This window comes from Saimiri boliviensis, chromosome 2 (genome assembly GCF_048565385.1).
Source record: "Saimiri boliviensis isolate mSaiBol1 chromosome 2, mSaiBol1.pri, whole genome shotgun sequence".
Taxonomy (NCBI): Eukaryota; Metazoa; Chordata; class Mammalia; order Primates; family Cebidae; genus Saimiri; species Saimiri boliviensis.
The window spans coordinates 69,157,035-69,182,083 of NC_133450.1; the positions used below are offsets into that span (position 1 = coordinate 69,157,035).

General features: G+C 49.1%; 1 protein-coding gene across 2 annotated transcripts; it reads right to left on the bottom strand.

Annotated features, from left to right (window-relative positions):
- Positions 1–234: 234 nt before the first annotated feature.
- On the bottom strand, positions 235–12,325 carry LOC101036735 (alpha-1-antitrypsin). 2 transcript variants are annotated; one of them, XM_003928822.4, is made up of 6 exons: positions 12,307–12,325; positions 10,344–10,421; positions 4,489–5,138; positions 2,773–3,043; positions 1,366–1,513; positions 235–525 (listed from the first exon to the last, which is right to left on the bottom strand). In XM_003928822.4, the coding sequence occupies exons 3-6, from the start codon at positions 5,132–5,134 to the stop codon at positions 334–336; spliced, it is 1,257 nt and encodes a 418-aa protein (XP_003928871.2). In that variant the 5' UTR covers positions 5,135–5,138; positions 10,344–10,421; positions 12,307–12,325; the 3' UTR covers positions 235–333. The 2 variants fall into 2 exon arrangements, with proteins under 2 accessions (XP_003928871.2, XP_074249652.1); XM_074393551.1 differs by lacking the exon at positions 12,307–12,325 and adding an exon at positions 12,221–12,234.
- Between the last annotated feature and the right edge of the window lie 12,724 nt (positions 12,326–25,049).

The window sequence follows — 25,049 nt, forward strand, 5'->3', positions numbered from 1 at the left end:
CTGTGATTCCCCCTTTGGGGACTCCAACACGGGACAAGGAAGACTGGAGCTTTCCAGAAACAGATGAGCCCAGGTCCATGAGCTGAGGACAGAGCCCCCTCCATCCTGGCCCAGCATGTGCCTGCCCAGCCAGAAGCTTCATGAACAGAGTTCAGGGACGGAGAGAGCACTGTGGCCTGGAGCCCACATGTGGCCTCCGCAGGCAACGGGAGACACAGAGACACCAGGGGAGAGTTTGCAGTCACATGCAGGCAGGGCCAGCTCAGCCCTTCTTTAATGTCACCGAGGGAGAGGGTCAGGGAGAGAGGGGAGGGGCTGAGGAGTGAGAGGCAGTTATTTTTGGGTGGGATTCACCACTTTTCCCATGAAGAGGGGAGATTTGGTATTTTGTTCAAACATTAAGAAGATGAAGGGTTTGTTGAACTTGACCTCGGGGGGAATAGACATGGGTATGGCCTCGAAGAACGTGGTGCCAGCAGCTTCAGTCCCTTTCTCATCCATGGTCAGCACAGCCTTATGCACAGCCTGGAGGGGGAGAAGCAGAGACGCAGCTGAGGCTGAGCTGTGCCCCAGCCCAGGCCTGGAGCATGGCCCGCGTGGACACCTCCCAGAAAGCGCTCACTCGGGCCTTTATCCACCTGGACGGCCCTGGCCCTGCATGTTCTCCGCCTCCCTGTCACACGGGCCTTGCTCCTCCTCAAGGCTTTGGGTGACGGGTCTGGCTCCCCTCCGTCCACCTTCCTGACAAGCGCTTCTCCCCCTTCTCTGGACAAACCCACAACTCAGAACAGGGAAGAGCGACCTCACTCCATGTCTGCCTCCAGCTCTCTCCTTTCTAATGTGGCTTTAAGCTCCTTGGGGACACGGACTCTGACAGTGACCTTCACAGTCCCAAGACCCCAAGATAACACAGCCATTCACCGAACTGCAATTGTTCTTTGGTCACCTTGTTTTCCTAAATAGGTGTCATCTTGAGCTGAAATCATTCATTAATTCACACTTGGTGATGTGCCTCAGACCCAAATTTCACATATCGAAGGAGTCAGAAAGTCCTTTGAAACAACTTAGCCCAAACCTTTCTGTGTTAATATAGATAAACGAAGGCCCAAAGTTCTGGAAGGTCCTGGGCAAAGATGAAACTCAGGATCAGTGACACAACTTGGAGGGAGGCCCTGAAAGCGCCAGCTGCACAGCGGGCCCCTGCCTGGCTTCTCTGTCTGAGCACGTCCCATGTCAGTGAATCACAGGCGTCCTCAGAAGCTCAGCCCCTTCCTCAGATTCAGGACAGAGCTGCAGCTCCCCCCGCCCCCCCACATTTTTCCCTAAAGATGCCAGGGTGTGACAAGGTCATTGGGGTGATCTCACCTTGGAGAGCTTCAGGGGTTTCTCCTCCGTGACCCCCGAGAGGTCAGCCCCATTGCTGAAGACCTTGGTGATGCCCAGTTGAGCCATGACTGTCTTCAGATCGTAGGTTCCAGTAATGGACAGTTTGGGTAAATGTAAATAGACAGAGCTGCCGTGCAGAAAAGAAAATCAAGGCATGGCATGGCCTTTCTCTTGCTCTTCTGGGACCCACCACGAGTGTTTCCTGATTATTTCTGCCACTTTTTGCTGTGTCCTCCACCCACACTAAGACGGGAACTTGGCTTTGGTTTGTTCTACTTATAGCTGGTCTACATTCAGAGTCAAAGAATGTAAACATCGATTGAATCACAAAAGCTTGAAATGCCGCCTCCTCTGAGATTCTAGGTGTCCTGGAAGCCTGTCTCATCCTGCCTTGTAGTGTTGGGTCACTGGGCCTCCAGCCTGGAATATCCCCAGGACCCTACACCGAGGGGAACATGGGACTGGTGGCAGTGTCCAGTGACACCTGTTCAGGGGATGAGAGAAGAGTGACCACCCCAGGCTGAATACTCCCCTCTGGTTTTCCATGGGGAGACAGAGCCGCCCCTAGCAGGGTCTGGCGTGAGCAGGCAGCCTGGCCCTGGGCTCTCTGATCAGTTACCCGGTCAGCCTTCTTGTTCTTTCTTAACCCCTGGAGCAGGGACCTCAAAAGGTGCTGGCGTGGGACAGAGGAATTCCTGCCTCGATTCCTATTATTAATCTGACACCATTTGTACTTTCAACTTGGTTTTACAGTGACCAAAATAAACTTGATCAGCAGGGCATGGGCATAATTAGGAATGCACACACACCACACACATACACTAATGTGTGGCTCATGTTCAAGTATCATTTACTACGGGGCATCCAATCCAACAGCATCGATAAAGTGACAGAGGGACTCAAGCATTCTGCTAACGTGCCCTGGCTGTTCCAATTCTAACCCTTGCTTTTCTGGGCCATGTCACACAGGCTCTTCCCCCATTCCCCCAGGGACGTCCTGCCCTTGAACTCCACACTCCACTGCTGCCTTTGCCAGAAAGCCCATCTGTTCCTTCTTGGTTCTGCCAGAACGTGTGGTGGTGCTGCTGTCCCGGCCCTGGGCACTGGATGTTGGGAAAGGACAGTGTCCACGCTAGAGTGGGAAGTCCCCAGGGACTAGACCTTTACTCCTCACTCCTGGGTACTGTCTTCCTCATGGAGCATGGCTGGTGCTACCTGAACTCAGTGGTGGCCTCATTCTGGAAGCCAAGTTTATGCAGAGTAGCCGTGACCCAGGGATGTGGGGTTCACCCTCCCCAGCCCTCTGGCCAGTTCTTATGGGCCTCCATTGCAACATGGCTAAGAGGTGCGGGCAGCTTCTTAGTCAACCTCTGGTTGGGGAATTACCGTATGGTTTTAGCTTCCAGGGATCTGGAGATGAGATCGTGGGTGAGTTCATTTTCCAGGTGTTGTAGTTTCCCATCATCAGGCAGGAAGAAGAGGGCAGTGGCATTGCCCAGGTATTTCATCAGCAGCACCCAGCCCTTCAGTTTATCACAGTGGTGGATGTTAAACATGCCCAAACGCCTCATCATGGGCACCTTCACGGTGGTCACCTGGTCTACGTGGAAGTCCTCTTCCTCGGTGTTCTTTTCCTCAAAGGGTCTCTCCCATTTGCCTGGACAGAGGGGAAGGTGGGCATCACCAGGGGTGGGTGGAAGTTTGGAAGAGTGTGGCAGAATAAAGGAGCCCAGAGTCCCCTCCCTGAGAAGCCCTGAGCCCCCTTGATGACACACACCTCTCGAGCCTCAGCCTCGTCATCTGTAAAAAGTGCTAAAACCAACCATCAAAGCTCCCGGAAAGGATTGTGTGGGGATGATTCAAAACAAGGGAAAGATGAAGAATTTCTACATCGCGGGGATGCCAGGCTAAGAAATGCCATACTGGCTGTGCCTTTTTTTATTGGAATCGTATTTTTATTTGAGGGTATCTTTGATATTACAAATAAAATTCTGGAGCATCAGGCATATTTGGTATCTCCTGTCTGGGGCTCCCCGCCCTTTGTTAACTGTCAGCTCAGTTATTCATTCAGGGCAAACATTTTGATTTACTACTCCTGAGGCCTTTCCCTGGATCAGCAGGGGAAATGCAGACGCCTAGGCAGTCTCCCGTCTGCCATGCCAAGAGAGCTTCACCATCGAGGCATGCAGAGTGGGCAGGCGCCTCAGGGACCCCTGAGCTCAGCTTTCTCATTGGACAGAGGGAGGAGAGTGAAGCTGAAGAGGGACAGGACCTGCCCTAAGGCCGCAGCGGAGCTGGGACCTCAGTTGTGCTGACTGCAGCCTGGCTGCCCCCCACTGCCCTCCTCTGCCTCGAGAGCAAGGGAGCCTCAGAGTGGAGGAAGCTGCCCTGGGCTTGCCTCCCACCTCCCCTCCACCAGGCTGTTTTCCTGGGACAGTGGGAGCTGGCTTAGAGTGCCCTGGGGCCCCCAGGAGTCTGACATTGTAACCCCTGAGGGGCCGGAAGGCAGCCTGAGGTACAGAAGAGTCCCTCACCTGCTGTATGCCACACACTGTCCCCAGGATCTTTGTCACTTGTTTAATCCTTAAAAAGCCTGACAGCAAGGGTGCTGTTTTGTCCATGCTAAGATGGGAAATTAGCACCTCAAAGAGGTAGAATGCACTGTGCTTTGTCAAAAGCCAGTAAGTGGTAGAGGCAGGATTTGAACCCAGGTCTTTCAGACTGCAAAGCTGATTCTGATTCCCGGACACTAGAGTCATCTAAAGTCTGTTCCATGAAACTATCCCTTTATGCAGGGTACTACAATTTGTTCTATAGTTCTAAGTATTACGTAGTCTACATATACGGTGCACATAAGGACATTAAAGGCTCTGAAAAGTTCTGCAGAGCCATCAGCAGTTTTGAGAATTTAACCTGTTATTCCCCCAAATTACTCAACGATGGAAGACGCCGTCGTGTTTCGGTGTAGAGAATTGAAGAACCCATGCAGATATGGATGCTATAACCCATAATGCATTGCCAAGGAGAGTTCAAGAACTGACGGTTTGAGAATATTTTGGGTTGTTTCTATGGGAACAGCTCAGGCTGGTTGGGCAACCTTACCTTTAAAGAAGATGTAATTCACCAGAGCAAAAACCGTGTCTTCGTCAAGCTCCTTGACCAAATCCACAATTTTTCCTTGGGTTCCCTTCTCCACGTAGTCGTTGATCTGCTTCTTGGCCTTTTCAGTGTCCCTGAAGTTGACAGAGAAGGCTTCCGAGTGGTACAGCTTTTGGACATCCTCCAAAAATTTATCTACGAGCTTCAGGCTCTCATCGAGGAACAGGCCATTGCCGGTGGTCAGCTGGAGCTGGCTGGCTGGCTGGTTGAGGGTATGGAGGAGTTCCTGGAAGCCTTCATGGACCTGAGCCTCCGGAGTCTCCGTGAGGTTGAAATTCAGGCCCTCCAGGATTTCGGTGTGCGTGTCAGCCTTGGTCCCCAGGGAGAGCATTGCAAAGGCTGTCGCGATGCTCATTGGGGAGAAGAAGATGTTGGTGGTATTGGACTGGTGCGCCAGCTGGCGGTATAGGCGGAGGGTGAACTCAGCCAGGTTGGGAGCGATCTTGTTGTGGGTTGGGTGGTCATGATCATGGTGGGATGTATCCGCCTTCTGGGCAGCATCTCCCTGGGGATCCTCAGCCAGGGAGCTGGGGACCAGGCAGCACAGGCCTGCCAGCAGGAGGACGCCCCACGAGACAGAGGATGCCATTGTCCTGCAAGACAGAGACGGGGAGAGGGGGCGCAGGGCGCATGATGACTTCCAGTGATCACGGACTGACATCACTGATGGTTTATTAAACCAGCCTGAGCCAAGGACTTGCCGACATCACTAACACTGAAAGAATCAGAATAATAGCAAAATGTAGGGACAGCCCCTCTCTCAGGGGGCTTACCATAGGCCAATCACTGTTCTGTGGGCTCACATGTGTTAACTCATTCCTTTCTCGCAACAATCCTGTGAGGTGCTCATGCTGCTATCATCCTTTTACAGATGAGGAAGCCAAAGCCAGAGAGAGTAGGTCAAGTAGTCAATGTTACTGAGTAAGTAAAGTAGCAGAAACAGAATCCTACATCTAGGTCCTGCGTCCAGGCTCTGCACAATGACCCTAACTAAGATGCAAGTGATACAGCCACTGTTTCACGAAAGAAGATGAGGCACCAGATGAATAAGGGATCTGCTCACGATTATCCAGGATCAGGCCAGATCAGAATCAAGACTCACGTCACGCTGGAAGCCCTTGGAGAGCTTCTATGTAACCCCACTATTTAGCGGCCAGGGAAACTGCTGCACAGAAGGGAAATGTGTCTTGCACAATGGCACCAGCTAGAGTATGGTGGGGCTGAGATTAAAACCCCTGGGGGCTGTTTCACCCAACACTCACTGGGATCCTCAGCCCTTAGGGTTTTTTCCTGAGAGAGGGGCTGTCCCTGCAATGCTCTGTGGTCCCAGTCACAAGAACAGGCTGATGTCCCTGAAGTCAGTTTACCTGCCGTCCGGGTCACCAACAGTGTCCCAGTTCTGGTCTTTTGCTGTCACGGGCTTTAGAGAAGCTCATCTCTCCTTTAAAGCAGAGGTTTGTGCAGCTTTAAAGGAGATGGAGTGGTGGGAAATGAAAAAACACCTCTTTTAGCTTCAGATAGACCTGGGATCTAATCTGATTCTGTCACTTTCCAGGTGTATGAGCTGGGACAAGTCATTCATCTCTCTCGTCCTCATTTTCCCTCATATATAAAGCGAGGTTGTTGGGAGAATTTAGTAAAATAAGTCTAGACACCAAACCTTACATCAAAAGGATCTGAGAGAGCAACTCTTTTGAGGGAGGAGTTGGCAGGTGGTGCAGATTCAAGGCCTTCACGTGATAGGCCAGTGAGGAATACGTGTTCCATACCTGGGGCTGAGACAATAGGGAGTGGTGGGGCCTGTGGCTGAACCAGCGAGAGCAGGCTCTGCTGCGCAGTGGTCAAAGTCAATGTCATCCACAGCAATACGGAGGCTGCCCTGCCCCGAAGTGTTCCTTCTACTCCAGCTATGCCTCGGCTTTAGACCACCTAAGTAGAAGCTGCCATCCTCACAGATGGGGAAACTGAGGTCCCAGTTGAGAATACGCCTGGTAACCACATAGTTAACTACTGGTCACATAACTAAAATCATCATCTTAGCAAAATGCAAAGGAAAAGGTGCTCTTGAATTTGAAATGAAAAACTAGAGAAAAAAAGTTGGAAATAAACAACTACTGAGATTCATCGACCCTCCTGGACTCTTCAAAGTTTCTTTCCAATAAAGCAACAAAACGAAGCACAGAACTGGTTTCTCTACCACCTTTCTTCTGGTTCTCGTAATCCCAGTGGAACAGACCACACATTACATAATACGTGTTTATATTTTTCTTCAACTAGCTAGTGTTGTTAGAGCTGAAGACGGCGCTAATATTAGTGCTGTATATTTCCATCTCCCTGGATTTCTCTTTCACTTCCCAGCTGAACTTTGTGCAGCCCTTCACGGTTTATGGAAATTCCCCCATCATTACAGGGCTCAGTGGTTGGGAGGGAGTTGAGCCTCTGCAGGGTGGGGACACTAAATATGCTGAGTGGCCTCAGGGCCAGAGGCTATGGCTTCTATCCCTGTCAGGGCCATCACTGCCCACCTGGCCTTCAGCAAGCACCCTCTGGTCCTGGAGCCTTACTTTCCCCAGGGCTGGGAGAAGACCTCACTGGGGTCCTCTGTACACTAACATAGGATATTTTATTTTCATTTTTTCAGACAGTCTCACTTTATCCTCCAGGCTGGAGTGCAGTGGTGTGATCTCAGCTCACTGCAATCTCCGTCTCCTGGGTTCAAGCAATTCTTCGGCCTCAGTCTCCTGAGTAGCTAGGATTATAGGCATGTGCCACCACGCCAGGCGAATTTTTGTATTTTCAATAGAGACGGGGTTTCACCGTGTTGGCCAGGCCGGTCTTGAACTCCTGATTTCATGATCTGCCCGCCTCAGCCTCCCAAAGTGCTGGGTCACAGGTGTGAGCCACTGCACCTGGTCAGGATTCTTGGTTACAATGGCATCTGGGTTTGGTGGAGCAAAACAGATGGAGAAGTCCTGTGGGTAGGCATGAGGCGAGGCACCCTCCTACGCAAGGGGCTTCTGGACTCAAAGGAGGTGGCGAGGCTTGTGCAGGGTGGGTGGAGAGGGGGTGACAGCTGGGAGGAGTGCATTTCCCCACACCCATCCATCTTCCCCAGCGTCACATCACCTACTCGGTTTCCTCCTTTCACAGTGAAGAGTTTGCAGCCCAGAGAGGGCCAGGGCCTTGCTAAGGCCATACAGCAAGTCAGTGACAAAGCTGAGAGAAGTCTTGGCTTTCCCGGTGCTTGTATATGGACTGAGACAGCTTAATCTCAAAGCTCAGAGGATGAACGTCTGAATTGGGCCCCGACGTTGGACTCAAGCATCGTGTTGGGTTCATTATGCTTCCCAAGCTGTTCCTTATAACCTCAGGGCTCCCAAACCTACTCTCTTCTGGTTCTTCTATCAAAGGCAGCATGCTGTACCCCAAAGGCTAATGCCCGGGAGGCTGGCTGGAGAGGAGAAAGTACATGGCCAAGGACCCCATAGTGTGCAGACACGGAGGCCAAGCTTTAAACCAAAAGAATGAAGACTCCATGGTGACATTTCTGGGATCGGGGCAGGTGGGAGCACTCTTTGCAAGGTGGGGGAGAGGGAAGTGAGCCACTCCCTGCCTGATTGCATACCATTTCTACCCAGGAGCATAAAATGAGGGTCCAAGAGCAACCTGGCAGGGTGCAGGGAAGAGAATCTCGCCTGTGGTCAAACAACCTGTTGAAATGAGCAATAAATTTCACTTCCTGGCAGGGGGCTTTGGCAAATGACGTCACTTCTTTGAGCATCAGCTTCATATCTGTACAATGGAGAAAATAATTCCTCCGGACAGAGGTGAGGAATAACCACCGTAATGCATGGGTGGGCACCCACCAGGCGCGGAAGCCCTCTCTGTATCTGTGCACAGGGTGCGCTCCTGCCTGAGTGACGGCAGATTTCTCCCTGGCTAGCTGCTGCACTCCACAGGACACATTTCAGCAGAAAGAGGCTTCTGTTCAGCAGTGAACAGCGACTGAGTTTGGCAAATTTTTCGTTCAATTCTCCAAGTATTTGTTGACTGCCTGCTAGCTGCCTAATCCTGTGCTAAGCAAACAGCCTCAGCGTCACCGTCATCGCCACCATAACACCAGGTGTTTCTCAGGTGCCGCATCACTAATCTGTCCTCCACATTTACCCTCAGAGGTGCAAACTGTTATCAGCCCTATTTTATAGATAGAAAAATTGAGGTCCGAAGAGGATTAAGTAACTCACTAAAAATCACAGAGCTCCTTGCTTACAAAACTGACATTTAATCCTAGATGTGCTGTCTAGAATTAAACAAATTTGACTCCAAAACCTGACATTTAATCCTCTCTGTGTACAAAGCTGAAGCCAGAACTCTTGAATCAGACTTCAGAGGTGGCCTGGCTAAATAAGAGGGGCGGCATCAGTTTGTGGCTAAAATTTCAGGCTCTGAGGACAGATTTCTCCAGATGAACTTGCCATTAGCTGTGTGACCTTGGACAAGTTGCTTCATCTCTCTGACCTTCGATTTCCTGGAGATGAGAAAGGTGGACTTTGTCATAGAGGTATTGTGCAAATTAAACATGCACAAAATGCCAAGAAGTGCCTGGTGCACAGCATGTTCTCAAGAATATCAGTTCTTGCTGCTATCGGTGCAGGTCCTTTAGAGACGTTCTATGGGAGCCTGAACACCTTGGCCTTGGGTCATCTTTTTGACCCCTATCCCCAAAACTCAGTGTGGGAAAAATTAAATCCTTCCAGTATTCCAGAGATCAAGGTCGTGGTGGGTGAGGGGAGAGGAAAGAGGTCAAAGGTTATCATGTTTTGCCCAAGAGAACAGAGAGGTTGAGCAACAATCTGAAGTCACTGAGCATCAGAGAGGCCTCGAGTCCAGCCCAGGCTTCCTGTTTCCCATCTAGTGCCTGAGTCCTGAGAGAAACTGAGCACTAGGGCCAGGCTCAGGAGTTCGGGTCCTGGAACCAGGTGCCTGAGCCTGAATAATGAATGGTGTGTGATTTGGGGCTAGATATTAACCTCTCTGTTTCCAGCTTCCTCATCTGTAAAATGGGAATAACCCTAGTAACTACACTGGAGGGTTATAAGGCTTCATTGTGCGCCGAGCTTAGCAGTAGCCTGGCACAGAGTGATTATTCAAGAATGCCAGCCCTGGATGACGGTGCCCCTCACCGCTTCCTGTCATCCACCGGAACAAGAGGACCCAGAGGTCCACGGTGCATGGGGAGGCCCATTTTGATGTGAGGCTGAGGCTCGGCACAGGTCTGCTCCTGGTCATATCTGGAGGGGGTGGGGAACGTAAGCCGGCATTCCTTCCTGCCCCCTCTGGACCTTAACTTCCTCATCTATAGAAGGGGGAAAAGATGCGTGCCCAAGCAGGAGAGGTGGTGAGGCTTACAGGAGACCACAGACAGGAGCTCCCCGACAGAAACAGGAGCTGCGCAAGCAGAAAGAAATGACTGAGCTTAGTTGCTGTATCTTGGCTTGTACCCCCATCCTGGGGTGCCAGGACCACGGAGCCAGACACCCTCATGCACTTCTGCTTACAAGGGCCAGTGCGTCCACCGGGAGGTACTGAGGGGTACCAGGCAGGACTGGGAAGCAGGACACCCTCTCACGGTTGCTGTTATGACAGCAGGAGCCCCGCTGCAGCCCCTCCATCTGCTCTGCACCCCAGGGGGTGGATATCCACTCCACAACCACCCCTGCCCCAGGCCTGCTGCCTGCCTGGGCCGTGCAGGACCCAGCGGCCTCTCCAGAACTTTTCGCGGGGAAAGGGATACTTACGATTCACTGTCCCAGGTCAGCAGTGGTGCCTGAGGTTGAGGAGACAGAGCCCTGTCCTCCTCCGTATTTAAGCAGTGGCTGCAGAGGGGTAATGGGGGATGCTGCTGGTGAATATTAACCAAGGTCAGCCCAGTTACCGGAGGAGCAAACAGGGCTAAGTCCACTGGCTGGGCTCTGAGTTGCCCGCCCACACTGCCTGGACGCTCTGCCTGGGCAGCGCACAGCCTCCACTCCACGTACCAAAAGGAGTCATTGTACCTGGCTCAGAAACCTCCGTGCTCTGGGTCCAAGGTGGAGGGGGCGGCGTGAGTCAGACAGTCTCTGGCAGAGCACCACGCTGCTGGCCCTCTGCTGTCACTGTGGAATTCTCAGTGGGTGTTCCACTGGTAGCAAGATCTACCATTTACTGAGTCACCCCGAAATGCCTGAAGCTGAAGACTCACTGCCGCCCTGGGGGATCAGAGTGGGATACAGCCCATGCGACAGACAAGGAAACTGAGGCCCAGAGCAGAGAGGCCGCTCATCCAAAGTCACACAGTCGGCCTTAGATACAAAAACACTCTTGATTGTCCCGATGGGGAAATGGAGCATGACTGAGGCAGACACAACCATCAGGCTGGCATGGGGGAGGGGACCATGAGACAGGGTGGAGGGGTGGGAGATTAAATCTGTAAAGAGGAGCTGTGCTGCCTCAGGCAGGCTACTTCACCTCTCTGAACCAAGAAGTGTTTCACCTGCATCCGAGAGAGTTGGAAGTCTCATTCCCAAGCACGGCTGTGAAGTGCCTTGGGTGAAGTGCCTGGCACACTGTAGGCTCTTTATGTGGGTCTGCACAGCCCTCTGCTTAGCCTGTCCCCCAGGCTGCTCAGAGCAGGAAGAGGCTCAACTCTGATCAGCCTCAGGCCTGTTTCTGCTTTTGCACCTGGAAGACCAAGGTGATCTGTATTCAGCTTGGATTTTCTTTGGGAATGTGGCCCCCACCCTGGGGTTGTTAGAGGCTTTGGGGAGTGCTGGGGGTGGCGGGGAGGGGTGGTACAGGACTGAGGCCAGCGGGGCCCCACTTGATTGCGATCCCTTTAGAAGCCTAAATCAGACGCATCACCCTCTCTGCAGCCCGCAACCCTGCTTGACAGCTGGTGTACGTGCCATAGACCCTCGCAGAATGAATGGGGGAGTGCATTTTTGCCCCTTCTGCTATTTCCCAGTCTCACTGTGCCTCCGCCCTGGGGCTCTCCCAGGTGAGTGACCCACAGCATTCTCCAGCACACATATTCAGACCAGGGGGCCCACTTACTGGCTGTGAGGCCTCAGGCCCCAAGCCTCAATTTCCCCATCTGTAAAATGGGGGTGGTGACAGTGTGTACGTCGTTGAGCCACTGTGAGGATTAAAATGCAGCAGTTTAAAGCAAGCTCAGAGCAGGGTGCTGGGTGTTCCTGGAAAGCCCCTTCTGATGCTGTCCTCCCTCCCCCATGTCAGGGGTCTCCCTGGTGTCACTGGGGTGGGGCGGGCATTCCTCCAGGCTGTCTCTCATTCAGTTACCCTGTGAAGGTAGTATGTACCAGCCTCCTTTCAGGAAGCAGGACACTGAGCTCAGACTCCTGTCCCCTTCTCTCTCAGCTCCTTTCCTGCCAGCTCCATCCGCTGCCTTCAGGGCCCCGTCCTTCCTCTGAGCTGGCTGAATGGATATTCTGCCACTCTACCTCCACTCACAGCTCCAGTACCAGGCTGTGGTTGAGGTCACCTGCCCTTGGCATCTCCTGGCCATTTCTTCCCCTCTCTCGGCCTCCGTTTTCCCATCTGCACAATGACCCCCCACTCCAGGCCCAGCTGTCCCTCCATCTGTGGAACTGAGTGAGCAGTAGCAACAATGTCCCACCTTTCCCGCTCTCCTCAAGCTCTGTCCCCTCCAGCAGGTACAGGAGCGTGGGCTGGGGACTGGCAGGAAGGTGCTGCCCCTTCTACCTGGAATTCCTGGCAGCAGCAGCAGCTAGGCCTTCCTTGGAGGCCCGGCCCCCTCCTCTTTTGCTCAGCTCAGGATTCTGAGGGTTGCGGTGTGGAGGCAGTGCACACCCTGGGCACAGTGCCCAGTTCCTGCTCACCCAGGAAGTAGACTTTGGATGGCGGATGGCAGACACAATAGGTTGGGGAGGGGCGGGGAGCTTGAACAGGAAGGGGCCTTGGCCATTGCCAGGCAGACACAGGACTGGCCCTCATAAATCCAGATAGCCCTGTATGTCACCTCTTCCACCTGTACTGCCTCAGCTCTGTGACCCAAGATGAGTCACCCTGTCCCTTTGAACTTCTGTAAGTGGCACAGTCACACTGCCCAGAGGATTACTAAAAATGATAGGTGTCGTCCTCCTGGCACAGACCTGGCACCAACATCTGGCAGGTTTCTGGAGCCGGCTGCAGAGGGAAGAGGACTGAGCCACACCTATGAAATGCCCAGTGGGCGACCCTGCAGCTGGGCAGATCTGTGTGCGCTGGGAAGGTGTGTGTCACAGGACCTGGCTGAGTGCGGAAGGGATTGTAATGGGCAGCTGGGGCATTTGGAGGAGGAATGAGGAAAGCATGAGTGGAAGCAGTTGGGGCAAGTAAGGGTCCTGCTGTTTTGGGTGAAGGGCTCCAGGCTCAGCCCCTGCCCTGCTCTGGACATCCATCCTGGGAGGAAGGGCTGGGGTGATCTGGGAAAATGCACCAGGACAAAACCCCAGGGAGTGGAGGGGGGCAGAGCCACTCAGTGGCCATTCGCAAGGACACTATGTCCCCAGGAACCCCAGGACACGGTGGGGAAAGTCTTGTCCACTTGGTTACTTCCAGAATTGTCTATTGCGTCATCTGGGCTGATCCCCTGGAGGAAATGTGTCATAGGAAGATCCTGTGGGCTGGTCATGAATAAGGGTCTTCTGGGAGACCCTGCCTGGAGATGGGAGCCTTGTGGTATGGACTGGAAAGGGGTGTGAGAGCCAAGACTTGGGGTCTGTAGCAAGGAAGCGGGTAATGGGGTGGGGTGTGCCAGTGGTCCTGGGCCAAGTAAATCAAGACTGAGTGGCTGGTCAGGAGAACAACAGTGGATTTCAGGGGAGCTGAACACATTGGCAAAGTGCCCCAGAGAGTGCTTCCGGCCACACACACACACACACACACACTGTGGGCGCCCTCACTGTGTGCCCTCCCTCCCAGGCACCAGCTTCCTTCTTTGGGAGGCAGTACAGGTCACTGGGCTCAGGATCTAACATCTGGGGTCAAGTCTTAACTCCACCACTCTTTTTGTGAGATCTTAGACAAGCCATGTAACCGCTCTGTGCCTCAGTTTCCTCATCTGTGAGATCAGAAGACTCTAAGAAGAGTTACTTCCATCAGGATTGTGAATATCCAATGAAATAATAACGTTTGAGCTCTGCGGGCAGCCTCTGGCATGTGATGGGCCCTAAGTCAATGCTAACCACCAAAGGCCATGACCTCTGGGGATGTGTCCTGGCTCTGAAAAGCCTAAGTGGGGGAACAATTGCAGCGTTTGGCCCTGGGCTTGGGGAGCAGCACGCGGTATTGAGGGACACCTCCTCAGATTCAAACTTCCATTTTTTTTTCCAGAAAGAGGCCGTCCGTCCCCTCTTTAGGGCTGTGCTCATTTTGGCTTCCTGAAGGCACAGGGCCAGGTGCCTTGAGCAGCTTTCTGAGCACCTGTGACATGCAGAGGATGTGGGGTGACGGCAGCTAGGCGGACTTGGATCCGGGGAGGGCCTCAGTTCTCCGAGCCTTGGTTTCCTCATCTATAAAATGGGGATAAAAGTCTCTTTTCAATATAGTCGTCGTGAGGCTTAAATGAGGTGATGCTTGGGGCGTTTAACACGGACCTCTGTTAGCACAATTGACACTTGCGTCTGTCTTCCTATAACTTATTTAACTGGTCAGCTGAGTTGGGCGTTTGAAGTTTGTCTTCTAAGAGAAGAATTAAGTTTGCACCATTTGCTCGGCCCCTCCAGGCATCTTTCAAATTAATCAATTTGCACAACCCGAGCCGACACTCTTTCCTTCTGTGTGGTAACCTCCTGAGCCGCTTCCTGTGTGGGGGAGGGTTTCTGCTCTTTCTGGAACTATTTGGCCTACTCACAGCTTCTTGTTTTTACTCTTTTTTTTTTTTTTGGGAGTCTCACACAGTCACCCAGGCTGGAGTATAATGGTGCAGTCTTGGCTCACCACAACCTCTACCTCTTGGATTCGGGAACTATAAGCCATTTTCATGCCTCGGCCTTCCTCGTAGCTGGCATTACAGGTGTACACTACCGCTTCCAGCTAATTTTTGTATTTTTAGTTGAGATGGGGTTTCACCATGTTGACCAGGCTGGTCTCAAACTCCTGGCCTCAAGGGATCCACCTGCCTCCCAAAGTGCTGGCATTACGGGCGTGAGCCACCACGCCCAGCCTTTACTCTTTATCCTTACTCAGGCACAGAAAAATAAGCCAAATCTATACACTGTAATGGGCAACATAGATAAAAAAAGGAAGAAAACATGCATCTATAGCTCCATCGTCTTCTTGTTAAAACGAATGAAACTAATGTTTTATTGCAACTAACCTTTTCAGAACTTATTTTAACTTTACTCCTTTGGGGGTCATAGGCCATGATGGTCATTATGGATTGGAAACTTTTAAGAGACTCAATGCGTCCTGTTTAACTATAATCATGATTTGATTTTAGATGGTCGACTTGTCCCATTTTGGTCAACAGGAACTTTTTAAAGTTATCTCATTATCCCTTCGGCAATCTCTGCTGATGTTTCAGCCACTCACACTGCTTTCTGGCAACGCCACCACGTTGAGGTTCCAGGTCTGCCTTCATTTTTTCTTGCCCCAAGACATGGCATTGGGGATTCTTCCCTGGGAGAGGAAGAGGGCAGGCAGTGACAGAGGCCTTCTGGGAACCACAAGAGGGCTGAGCGTGCAGGACTCATCCTTGTGTGGGGACCAGGGGAGACCCAGCAGGACTTCAGGCCATATTACCCAGAAATACAAGGTCTGTGTGGGTGGCTTAGATAACAGAGAGCAATAGGGCTCTTAATTTCTTAATTTGCCCAACTCCGACCTTGGCTTCAGATGGTTCGATTTGCCCTGTTGACTTCATGTTGACTTTGAGCGTTTGTTTGCTTCGTATTAACAGGCCTCCTGCTTCCATTTTATAATACACATCTCCGAATGCTCCAGTGGCGGTATGCCACCCCCTGCATCGTGGCTGAGAGTCCTCGGGCGTGTGCTTTCTGCCAGGCCCTGTCTTAAACACTTCGTGTGCATCACCTCACTCTATCCTGCGCAGTGGGTGCCACTGTGATCTCCTTAGAACATATGAGGAAACCGAGGCACAGAGTGTTACCCTGATGCTGAAACGGGTACCTCCGTCTCTCCCTTCCTCTCTTTCTCCCTGCTTGCTGCTTCTACGACACTTCATACACATCCCGTTGTAACATTAGCATAATAGATAACAGTGAGCACGTGGCTCTTGCCAGCGCCATTCCAAGCATTTGTCACAGATTAACTCCTCATCTTCACGTTAAGCCTATGAAGTCAATTTCTGTTATCCCATTTTATAGATGAGGAAACCAATGTTCATAGACGTTGTGTACCTAGCCCCAGGTCATGGAGCTGGCAAGTAATGGAGGGCAGATTCTAACCAGGCTGTGAGATGTGTGATCCTGAAGCTCGGTGGGATCACCAGGCTGCCAGTGACCTGAGGGCAAGGATTGTATTGTTTCTATCTCTGTGGCTTTGTCCTGAGCACAAAAGAGGTGATCGAAAGTTGCTTCATGAACTGAGTTAATTAAGGATTGTGGAAATGGAGAGTTTCTTTCATCCGATGGCTAAGGTGTCTTGCCAGGGTAAAAGTGTGAAAACGGTACATATGCTAAAAATTTGTGTGAGACGTGTAACTCCTTAGGTAAAACCAAACCAAACCAGTTGCTTTGTTATTCTAGCTGGAGTCTCACACTGAGGAGGGAGAGGTTAGCAGGCTGCCAAAGCTTCCCAGCCAGGACCGAGAGCCTGGTTTCCCGGTGCCGGGCCTGGGCTTCCACCACCACCCAAGCTGCTTCTCCATCTGCCTCCTCTGTCTGCTCCCTGAGAAAAGGGAAGCAGTCTGTGGGAGGACAGCAGAGCGAGGACTGAGCTGTCATGATGAAGTGCCACCTGTGAGGAGGGAGATGGCATCATGCCTCTGCCATCCCTCTTTCCATTCTCCCTGTGGCCCCTCCTGAGTTCATCATTGGAATCCCAGCCAAAGCAACCCATTTGCTGATTGGTTACCAGATGCCAAGGCACCCTGTAGGCAGTTTGTGCTTACAAACTTTCATTTCCCCAACAGCTCTGCAAGGAAGGTTTTACCATCCCTACTTTGCAGGTGAGGGTTGAAGAGAGTATATAAGGTGACACTAGAAAGCCCCTTTTGAATCCCTCTGCCTCTCCACCTTCCACCATCCCATCACTGTCTTCATTGATTTATTTTTATGGAGGTGTTCTTTGCATGCAGTAAAACCATAACTCCTAAATACACAGCTCAATAGATTTTCCACGTGTGTGCATCTGGGTAACCACCACTCTGAGCAAGACAGAGCAAATTCTTCTATCCATGAGGTCCCCTTTCTATCAGTGCCTCCTGAAGGTAACTTCTGTTCTGATTTCTGTCTCCATAGACTGGGGTTTCCTCTTCTAGAAGAGCCTGTAAATGAGATGATACACTATGTTTTTGTGCTGGCTTTTTTAGTGTAACATCGTGTTTTTGAGGTTGACCTATGTTGTCATCAACATCAGCAGTGCGTTCGTGCTTCTTGCTGAGCCCTATCCATTGTCACCTGTGGACACGCCACAGTTAGCCTGTTTACTGATGGATGTCTGGGTGGCTTCCACTTTGGTCTGTTACAGATGAAGCTTCCATGAGCATTCATGTAGAAGTCGTTTGTGTTTTCATTTCTTTTGGGTGGAATGGCTAGTTGTAGACTATGCCAAACTACATCTAAAAACTCATGTCCCTCCCCTGCACCTTCTCCTTTCCTTGCTGTCTTGGAAGGATTCCAGCAATTAAGTGGAAAAGAAATCAGATACAGTATGAATCCCAGATCTGCCGTTGACCACCAAGAACCCAGAGCCAGCGACATCATCTCAAAAGATAAAAACCTGTGGAATGGAGAAGATCATCCTGACACCGTGGGGCTGCAGTGAGGATTACAGAAAGGTCCTGGTGGGATAAATAGTACTTCCTTGTTCTTTTACCCTCAGGACTGTGTGCCTGCCGTTTTGACAGCAGGCAAATAGAAATTTAATTCAGTGGAATGACTGGGAACAAAAAACAAAACAGTTGCAGGAATTTTGTGAAAAATCAATGATTTACTTAAACTGGTTCTTGGGGCCAGGTGTTTGGCTTTTCACCTCAGAGAGCATTGGGCAAGGAGGGCAAACACAAGCTTGGTCAACATCAGCCCTCCCTGCAAACAATGAGGACGTGCGTGTTCTGGACTTCTCTGCCCTCTTCCCTCTACCTCTGTTCTCTGGGGGCGGGAGGTGGGAAGTCAGGGAAGGCTCTATGAAGCGACTTAAGCTCAGATACCGGAAGCTGTGGGGATGGGATTCAGGGAGCTGAGGCACAGATGGAGAAGTGCCCTCCTCTCTCGTGGAGCCCTCAGGTTCACCAGGGAGGGCAGGGCAAGGCACTCAGGGTGCTGAAGACAAGCAGTTGGCACACGTGCTCATATACACATGCTACTACTCCCACATAAGACTTTTGGGAGTCTTCTTCCTTATTTAAAGGGCTCTGGAAAAAATGATGGCCCTGACACCACCTGAAATAGTATAGACTATAGCAAGATCATGGTGGGATTTGGGACAATTAGAGCTGGGCTCAGTCTACTACGGACAAGTCACTTAACCCCTGTGGCTTTACCGTCTGTATGTGTAACTGGAGATTGTAGTTCCAAGGTCTTAGAGCTGGCTGTTAAGATAAAAAGAAAGAGTACACAGACAGGACCAGCATAGAGACGACACTTCATAATGTCAGAGGTGTTTGAACCAGAGCGACTCCATCTTGAATAGGGGCTTTTTAAAATGAGGCTGAGACTTCCTGGGTTGCATTCCTAGATGGTTAAGGCATTCTAAGTCACGGGATAAGATAGGTCAGCAAAAGGTCATAAATATCTTGCTGGTAATACAGGTTGCATTAGAGAAGCCAGCCAAAACTTACTAAAATCGAGATGGTCACAAGAGTGACCTCTGGTCATCTTCACTTTCACCAGCGCCATGACAGTTCACAAATGCCATGGGAATGTCAGGAAGTTATCTTATTGGTTCTAAAAAGGGAGGCATGAATAACCCACCCCTTGTTTAACAGAAAATCAAGAAATAACCATGAAAATGGACAACCAGCAGCTCTCAGGGCTGCTCTAACTGTGGAGTAGCCATTCTTTTATTTCTCTACTTCTTTTTTTCTTCCAACTTTTATTTTAAGTTCATGAGGTACATACACAGGTTTGCTACATGAATAAGTTGTATGCCACAGGATCTGGTGTACAGATTATTTTTATTTCTCTACTTTCTTAATAAACTTGCTTTCACTTTACTCTATGGACCCACCCTGAATTCTTGCTTGTAGGAGATCCAAGAACCCTCTCTTGGGGTCTGGATTGGGACCTCCTTCTGGTAACAATAATGTTGGCTCTCTTTCTTTTCCTTTTTTGAAAAAAAGAATCGGGCAGTCCCCAGACCAGAATAGCTTCAGAGAGACTCCCCCTCTTTCTATTTTCCTCTTCTCTTTTGGTCTTTTGTTTTGGTTAGAAGTAAGAGAACAAAGCTTTGCACAGTACATTGCGTAGGGTTAGAGTCTATGCATATATCGAGAATGAAAGGAGATGCCTAAAAGGCCCTCAGACAACCCGGTGACTATCCTGGAATGCAGATTTGCCAGCTGGGACAATGACTCCTACTTTGTTCTTTATGTTTTTGTGTGTTTATGTTTTCACAAGAATGGTGCCTTTATAAGAAAGCATACCTTTAATTCCTTTTAACTTAAACAAACAGAAAAGACTCTATTCAAATACATGACAGTTTCTTTCAGGGCCTCTAAAAGGGTGACTTCCTGGGGGTTCTCCTTCACACTTTGGGCCTTCCTGCAAGCTCCCTAACCCTCAGAAGGCAGTCTGATGGAGTGGAAAACTTCTGTGTTAAAGTCGGACGACACGGGGTTCAAATACTAATATGTTGCTTATTAGCTGTGGGAACTTAGGAAATTATTTAATCTCTCACCGATCTCAGGAATAAAGTGGGAACTGACCTACTTTAGTGCGTTTGGAGACAGCTGATGTAGTAACACTATACAGTCCAAACGTATAGAAACTCCTTGAGGAACAGCAGTTTTGTAACTGCCCAGTGGGTTCACCTTGTCAGCTGCCTAGACAGAGCTGATTTATCAAGACAGGGAAATTGCAATGAAGCAAGAGTATTCATACAAAGCCTGCTGTGTAAAAGACCAGAGTTTTATTCTTACTCAAATCAGTCTCCCCAAGCATTCAGGAATTGGCATTTTTAAAGATGATTTGGCAGGTAGGGCCTTGGGAAGTGGGGAGTTCTGATTGGTCAGGTTGGAGATGGAATCATAGGGGGGCCGAAGAGTCTTTCTTGCTGACTTCTGCTCCTGGGTGGGTTGGCAGAACTGGTTGAGCCAGATGACTGATCTGGCTGGCGTCAGCTGATCCTTCCAGTGTAATCTGCCAAATATCTTAAGCACTAATCTTAGGTTTTACAGTAAATGATGTTATCCCTAGGAGTAATTTGGAGAAGTTCAGACTCTTGGAGCCAGAGGCTGCATGACCCCTGAACTGTAATTTCTAATCTGTAGCTAAATTGTTAGTCCCGCAAAGGCAAACTGGTCCCCAGGCAAGAAGGAGGTCTTTTTGGGAAAGGCTATTATCAATTTTCTTTCAGAGTCAAACCGTGAACTGAATTCCCTCCCTAAGTTCAGCCTCCTCCCAGTGATTAGGTCTGATTTCTTTCACTGACATCATTTCCTCAGTTATAATTTTGCAAAGGCGGTTTCGGTCTCCTTTCCCGTGTGTTCAGTCTCCAAGGACATGACCTCCAGCAATGCTGTGCCATAGTCACTGAGCTGTCATCTCACTCTGCAGATGAGCAACTGAAACTCAAGGAATATAAGTGGCTTGTTGAGTTGTGCCCTGAAAAACCGGCATTGTTCTTGTTCTCTGTGCTTACATTACAATTACAGTTACAGGTATTCTCTCTGCACTATGGCCATGCCATATTTTGGCTTTGACCTTGGTGCCTAGAAGGTCATTAGGTCTGTGTTTGTCCTTCACTTGTTCTTGCATTTTGCACCAGGGCTGTATTCTCCAAGTGCAGTCGGGAGGCTTCCCTGGGGATGGGATCCCATGACCTGGATTTCAAGCCTTATGACATTAGCCTTATTAACATGGAAAGATCTTGGGGAATACAGTATTTTTGTCCCTAAAGAACATCTTTTGACCGGGGTTGGTGGCTCATGCCTATAATCCCAGTACTTTGGGAGGCAGAAGCAGGCAGATCACAAGGTCAAGAGATTGAGACCATCCTGGCCAACATGGCAAAACCCCGTCTCTACTGAAAATACAAAAAAGAGCTGGGTGTGGTGGCACGTGCCTGTAATCCCAGCTACTTGGGAGGCTGAGGCAGAAGAATCACTTGAACCCGGGAGGCGGAAATTGTAGTGAGCTGGGATTGCGCCACTGTACTCCAGCCTGGTGACAGAGAGAGACTCCAAAAGAAAAAGAGAGAGAATATCTTTCAAATGCAAAGGCAGCGCCTCCAACCTCTCCGTATGGATCTTTTGACTTAACAGATCATCACGTTGGTAGTCTGGTCACCTAAGGCAGAACTCTTCTGCCGTTGGGGCTTATTATCTACCAGACAGTTTGATAATCCTTGAGGATTTGCAATGCTCCTGAGCTCAGGGTAGTTCTGAAATGGGTCTTCAAGTATCATTTTCTAAATCCTGATTCCACATTTTGTGCAAAAACATGAATTAATCAACAAAAAGTGCTATTGGTATTTCCCCCTGCAACGTCAAGCTCAGTATGTTAAAACATCACATCAGGAAGGAGCCAGATGTCTGTGACCACTGGTATTCATAGTCATATGGACCTCTCAGAGCTCTGGGGTTACAAAGTTTTCATCGAGGAAGTTACTGAGTAAATATCTAATTTCACAATTTATAATTTTTCATACTTTGTTTCAACTTCTTTCCTCTTTCACTGAAGTTTGACATTAGTAAGGACCGTAGCAGGAAGCCAGTTTATCATTTTGATCTCTTGTCTGCCACACTGTTCAATAAGTCTCATTAGTGAATCTCTTGCATATTGATATTTCCTTACACATTTTCCCATGGAGGCCAGAGCACTACCTTTGATTTTGTGATTGATGTCAGCTGTCCCCAGTCTTTTTGGTACCAGGGATCGGTTTCATGAAAGACAATTTCCACGGAGGGTGGTTGGGGCAATGACTTTGGGATGAAACTGTTCCACCTCAGGTCGTTCTTAGATTCCCATAAGGAGGGTGCAATCTGGATCCTTTACATGTGCAGTTCACAGCAGGGTTTGCATTCCTATGAGAATCTGATGCCACTGCTGATCTGACAGGAGGGCACTGATCTCACCCATTGCTCACTTCCTGAGGTGCAGCCAGTTCCTAACAGCCCAAGGACCAGTACCATTCTGCAGCCTAGGGATCGAAGACCCTGATTATTTTTATTTTTATTTATTTATATTTATTTATTTATTTATTTATTTATTGAGACAGAGTTTTGCTCTTTTTGTCTAGGCTGGAGTGCAATGGTGCGATCTCAGCTCACTGCACCCCTCTGCCTCCCGGGTTCAAGCAATTCTTCTTCCTCAGTCTCCCAAGTAGTTGGGATTACAGGCACACACCACTATGCTTGGCTAATTTTTGTATTTATAGTAGAGATGGGGTTTCACCATGTTGGCCAGGTTGGTCTCGGACTCCTGACCTGATTTGCCTGCCTTAGCCTCTCAAAGTGCTGGGATTATCTTTGATTTATGTGAAGCTTTGAAATCTCCATTGCCCCTTAGGTTCATGGATTAATCCTACCCAAAAATTGGCTGTAAAACATTACAGTCAATTTCATGTGCTTAGTATGTGTGTATGTACACATACACAAGCATGAGTTTAGCACTTGACATTTAAATGGCTTGGATATTACATCCATCCTGCCTTTGTAGCTTCTCAGTAAGGAAAATGAGCCTGCTTCTCCGTAGGGGCTGTAGGGAACTGTACAATGGAAGAAAAGTAACAGTGACATATTGTTCTTCCAAATTCTCTATGTCTGGTTTGAATGCCAACAAGCTTATCCAGTGACCACAGCCAACTCCAGAATTCCCCTGTTTCCTAGGCCCAGTCAACAGTTGACTTTACACCTTCCTTGCCTGCTAGCAATTGGAGGAACACAAATATCAAACATTTGCATTGAGCAGTGTTTGCAGGCCTGGGCCATTTTAAGTGACAGACTCACTGACAGAGACTATAAAGTGACCCTAATGAAGAAGTGACTGGTACCCACTATCAGAACACCAGCATCTCTTTGGGGGCATTCCAGAAGCCATATGCCAGGCCACAGATGGCTGTGTAGAAACTTCCAGAAGAAGGAAGGCTAAGTTGAGTGTGAGAGACATCACAAATTCTTGCCAATATCTGATTCTCTTTTTCCTCTGAGCATATGGAAGGCAACATTTTCCAGCTAAGTTGCAGGTGGACAGGTCTGTGCTCTGGCCAAAAAAAAAATAAAAATAAAAAAATAAAAAAAAAAAGCTAGAATGAATGCTAGGTCTCACATCTGGACTGAAGCAAGGAAAGACCTCTGCGTGGTTCTGCAGTCTGTTTCCCTTACAGTGGTCAAGATGAGGGCCCACACTGAGATGTGAAGCTGTGAGAATGCACCTCTTGATCACTACATTGATTCAGACGTGATGCCTTGAAGAACAGAGGGTTGGAGAGCTGCTGAAACCCATACCCAATTAGCATGAGAGAGAGATTTTATCCTGAAGTCACTAAGGTTGCTGGAGTTGTACGTAATCTCCCTGATAAAACAATCAGACATTGGTATTTTGCCGATGCCACCTCATGTTAGAGTCTGCTCACAACCATAACCATAGAATTCCTGTTATAAAAAATGTCATTTCTAGTCCTGGTAACATAGCAGAATCCTGTATCTACAAAAAAAAAAAAATTAGATTGGCATGGTGGCGTGCACCTGCAGTCTCAGCTACTTGGGAGGCCTAAGTGGGAGAATCGCTTGGGCCAGGGAGTCTGAGGCTTCAGTGAGCTGTGATTGTACCACTGCACTCCAGCCTCAGCAACAGAATGAGCCCCTATCTCAAAAAACATGCTTTTAGTTAAAATAATAAATTTCTTATTAACCTTAAGTGATTGAGGTTACTACTTTGGTTTCTAGCAAGCCAAAAATAGGAGTAATGATTCCATGTGATTGATATAAGATTAGATTCTATCTTAGTCTGCTCATAAACATAGGAATTCAAACTTTCATTTTTAGATAAAATTTCTAAAATTATTGTACTTGCATATGAGATGGTGCTACTTTCCTGTGTACTGGCTTATTAAGAAATTTACTTAAACCAAATCTCAGGCACATCATAGTTGAGATTAAGTGGCCTCTGTGAAAGTCATGCAGAATGTATTCTGACAGTTCTCCAGGTGAGTCTGATTGCAGTGCATCCGGACCATGAACAAATGTTTGGAAAAAATAATGTAAGCAGTGTGAGTGGCCAAGATTAAGTATAGGCTGGCTCAAGTTTCTTTACTTCTGACTTTTCTTTCTTTTTTTCTCTCTTTTTCTTTTCTTTCTTTCTTTCTTTCTTCTTTCTTTCTTCTTTCTTTTTTCTTTCTTTCTTTCTTTTTCTTTCTTTCTTTCTTTCTTTTTTTCTTCTTTCTTTCTTTCTTTCCTTTCTTTCTTTCTTCAGAGTGTCTCTCTTTCACCCAGGCTGGAGTGCATTGGCATGATCTTGGCTCACTGCAACCTTCACCTCCCGGGTTCAAGCACTTATCCTGCCTCAGCCTCCCAAATAGTTGGGACTGCAGGTGTATGCCACCTCGCCCAGCTAATTTTTGTATTTTTAGTAGAGACGGGATTTCATCATGTTGGCCAGTTGGTTTTGAACTCCTTACTTTAGGTGATTCACCTGCCTTGGCCTCCCAAAGTACTGGGATTACAGGCTTGAGCCACCATGCCCAGCCTTCAAATTTCAAATTAATGATTCCTGATTTATCCTCCAGATCAGTTGATCTTATATCTTTGTTCCTGTCAACTATTTTTCCTCCTTTCTTCCTTATTTTCATGAACAATGTCACTGATATTGAACAGCTAACCCCTTATATACTTCCTGTGAAGATGTTGTATCATGCTAGTCCTGAGCCCAAGTTGATTCTTAAGTAACCCTGTTAGATATGTAGTTTATAGTTCTTACCAGTTTTCTCAATTATTTTACAAGTACTGAGGAAGGGGCTACAAACCAACATCCACAACTAGACATCTGCTTGTGAGCTGGCATCATTTCAGAAGGATCGACCCTTGGTTGAATCTGCCTGCAGGTTCCAGCCACCCAGTTGCAGTCTAGGCTGGAGTGATCGAGCAACTCAGATGGGCACAG

Bases quoted from the DNA above. Each gene is read 5' to 3' on its own strand.
- LOC101036735 (XM_003928822.4), bottom strand. From the start codon at position 5,134: ATGGCATCCTCTGTCTCGTGGGGCGTCCTCCTGCTGGCAGGCCTGTGC. The intron at 1,514-2,772 runs GTAATTCCCCAA...TCTGCACGGCAG, and splicing joins CTGGAAGCTAAAACCATACG to CTCTGTCTATTTACATTTAC. The intron at 526-1,365 runs GTGAGATCACCC...CTCCCCCTCCAG, and splicing joins AACCCCTGAAGCTCTCCAAG to GCTGTGCATAAGGCTGTGCT.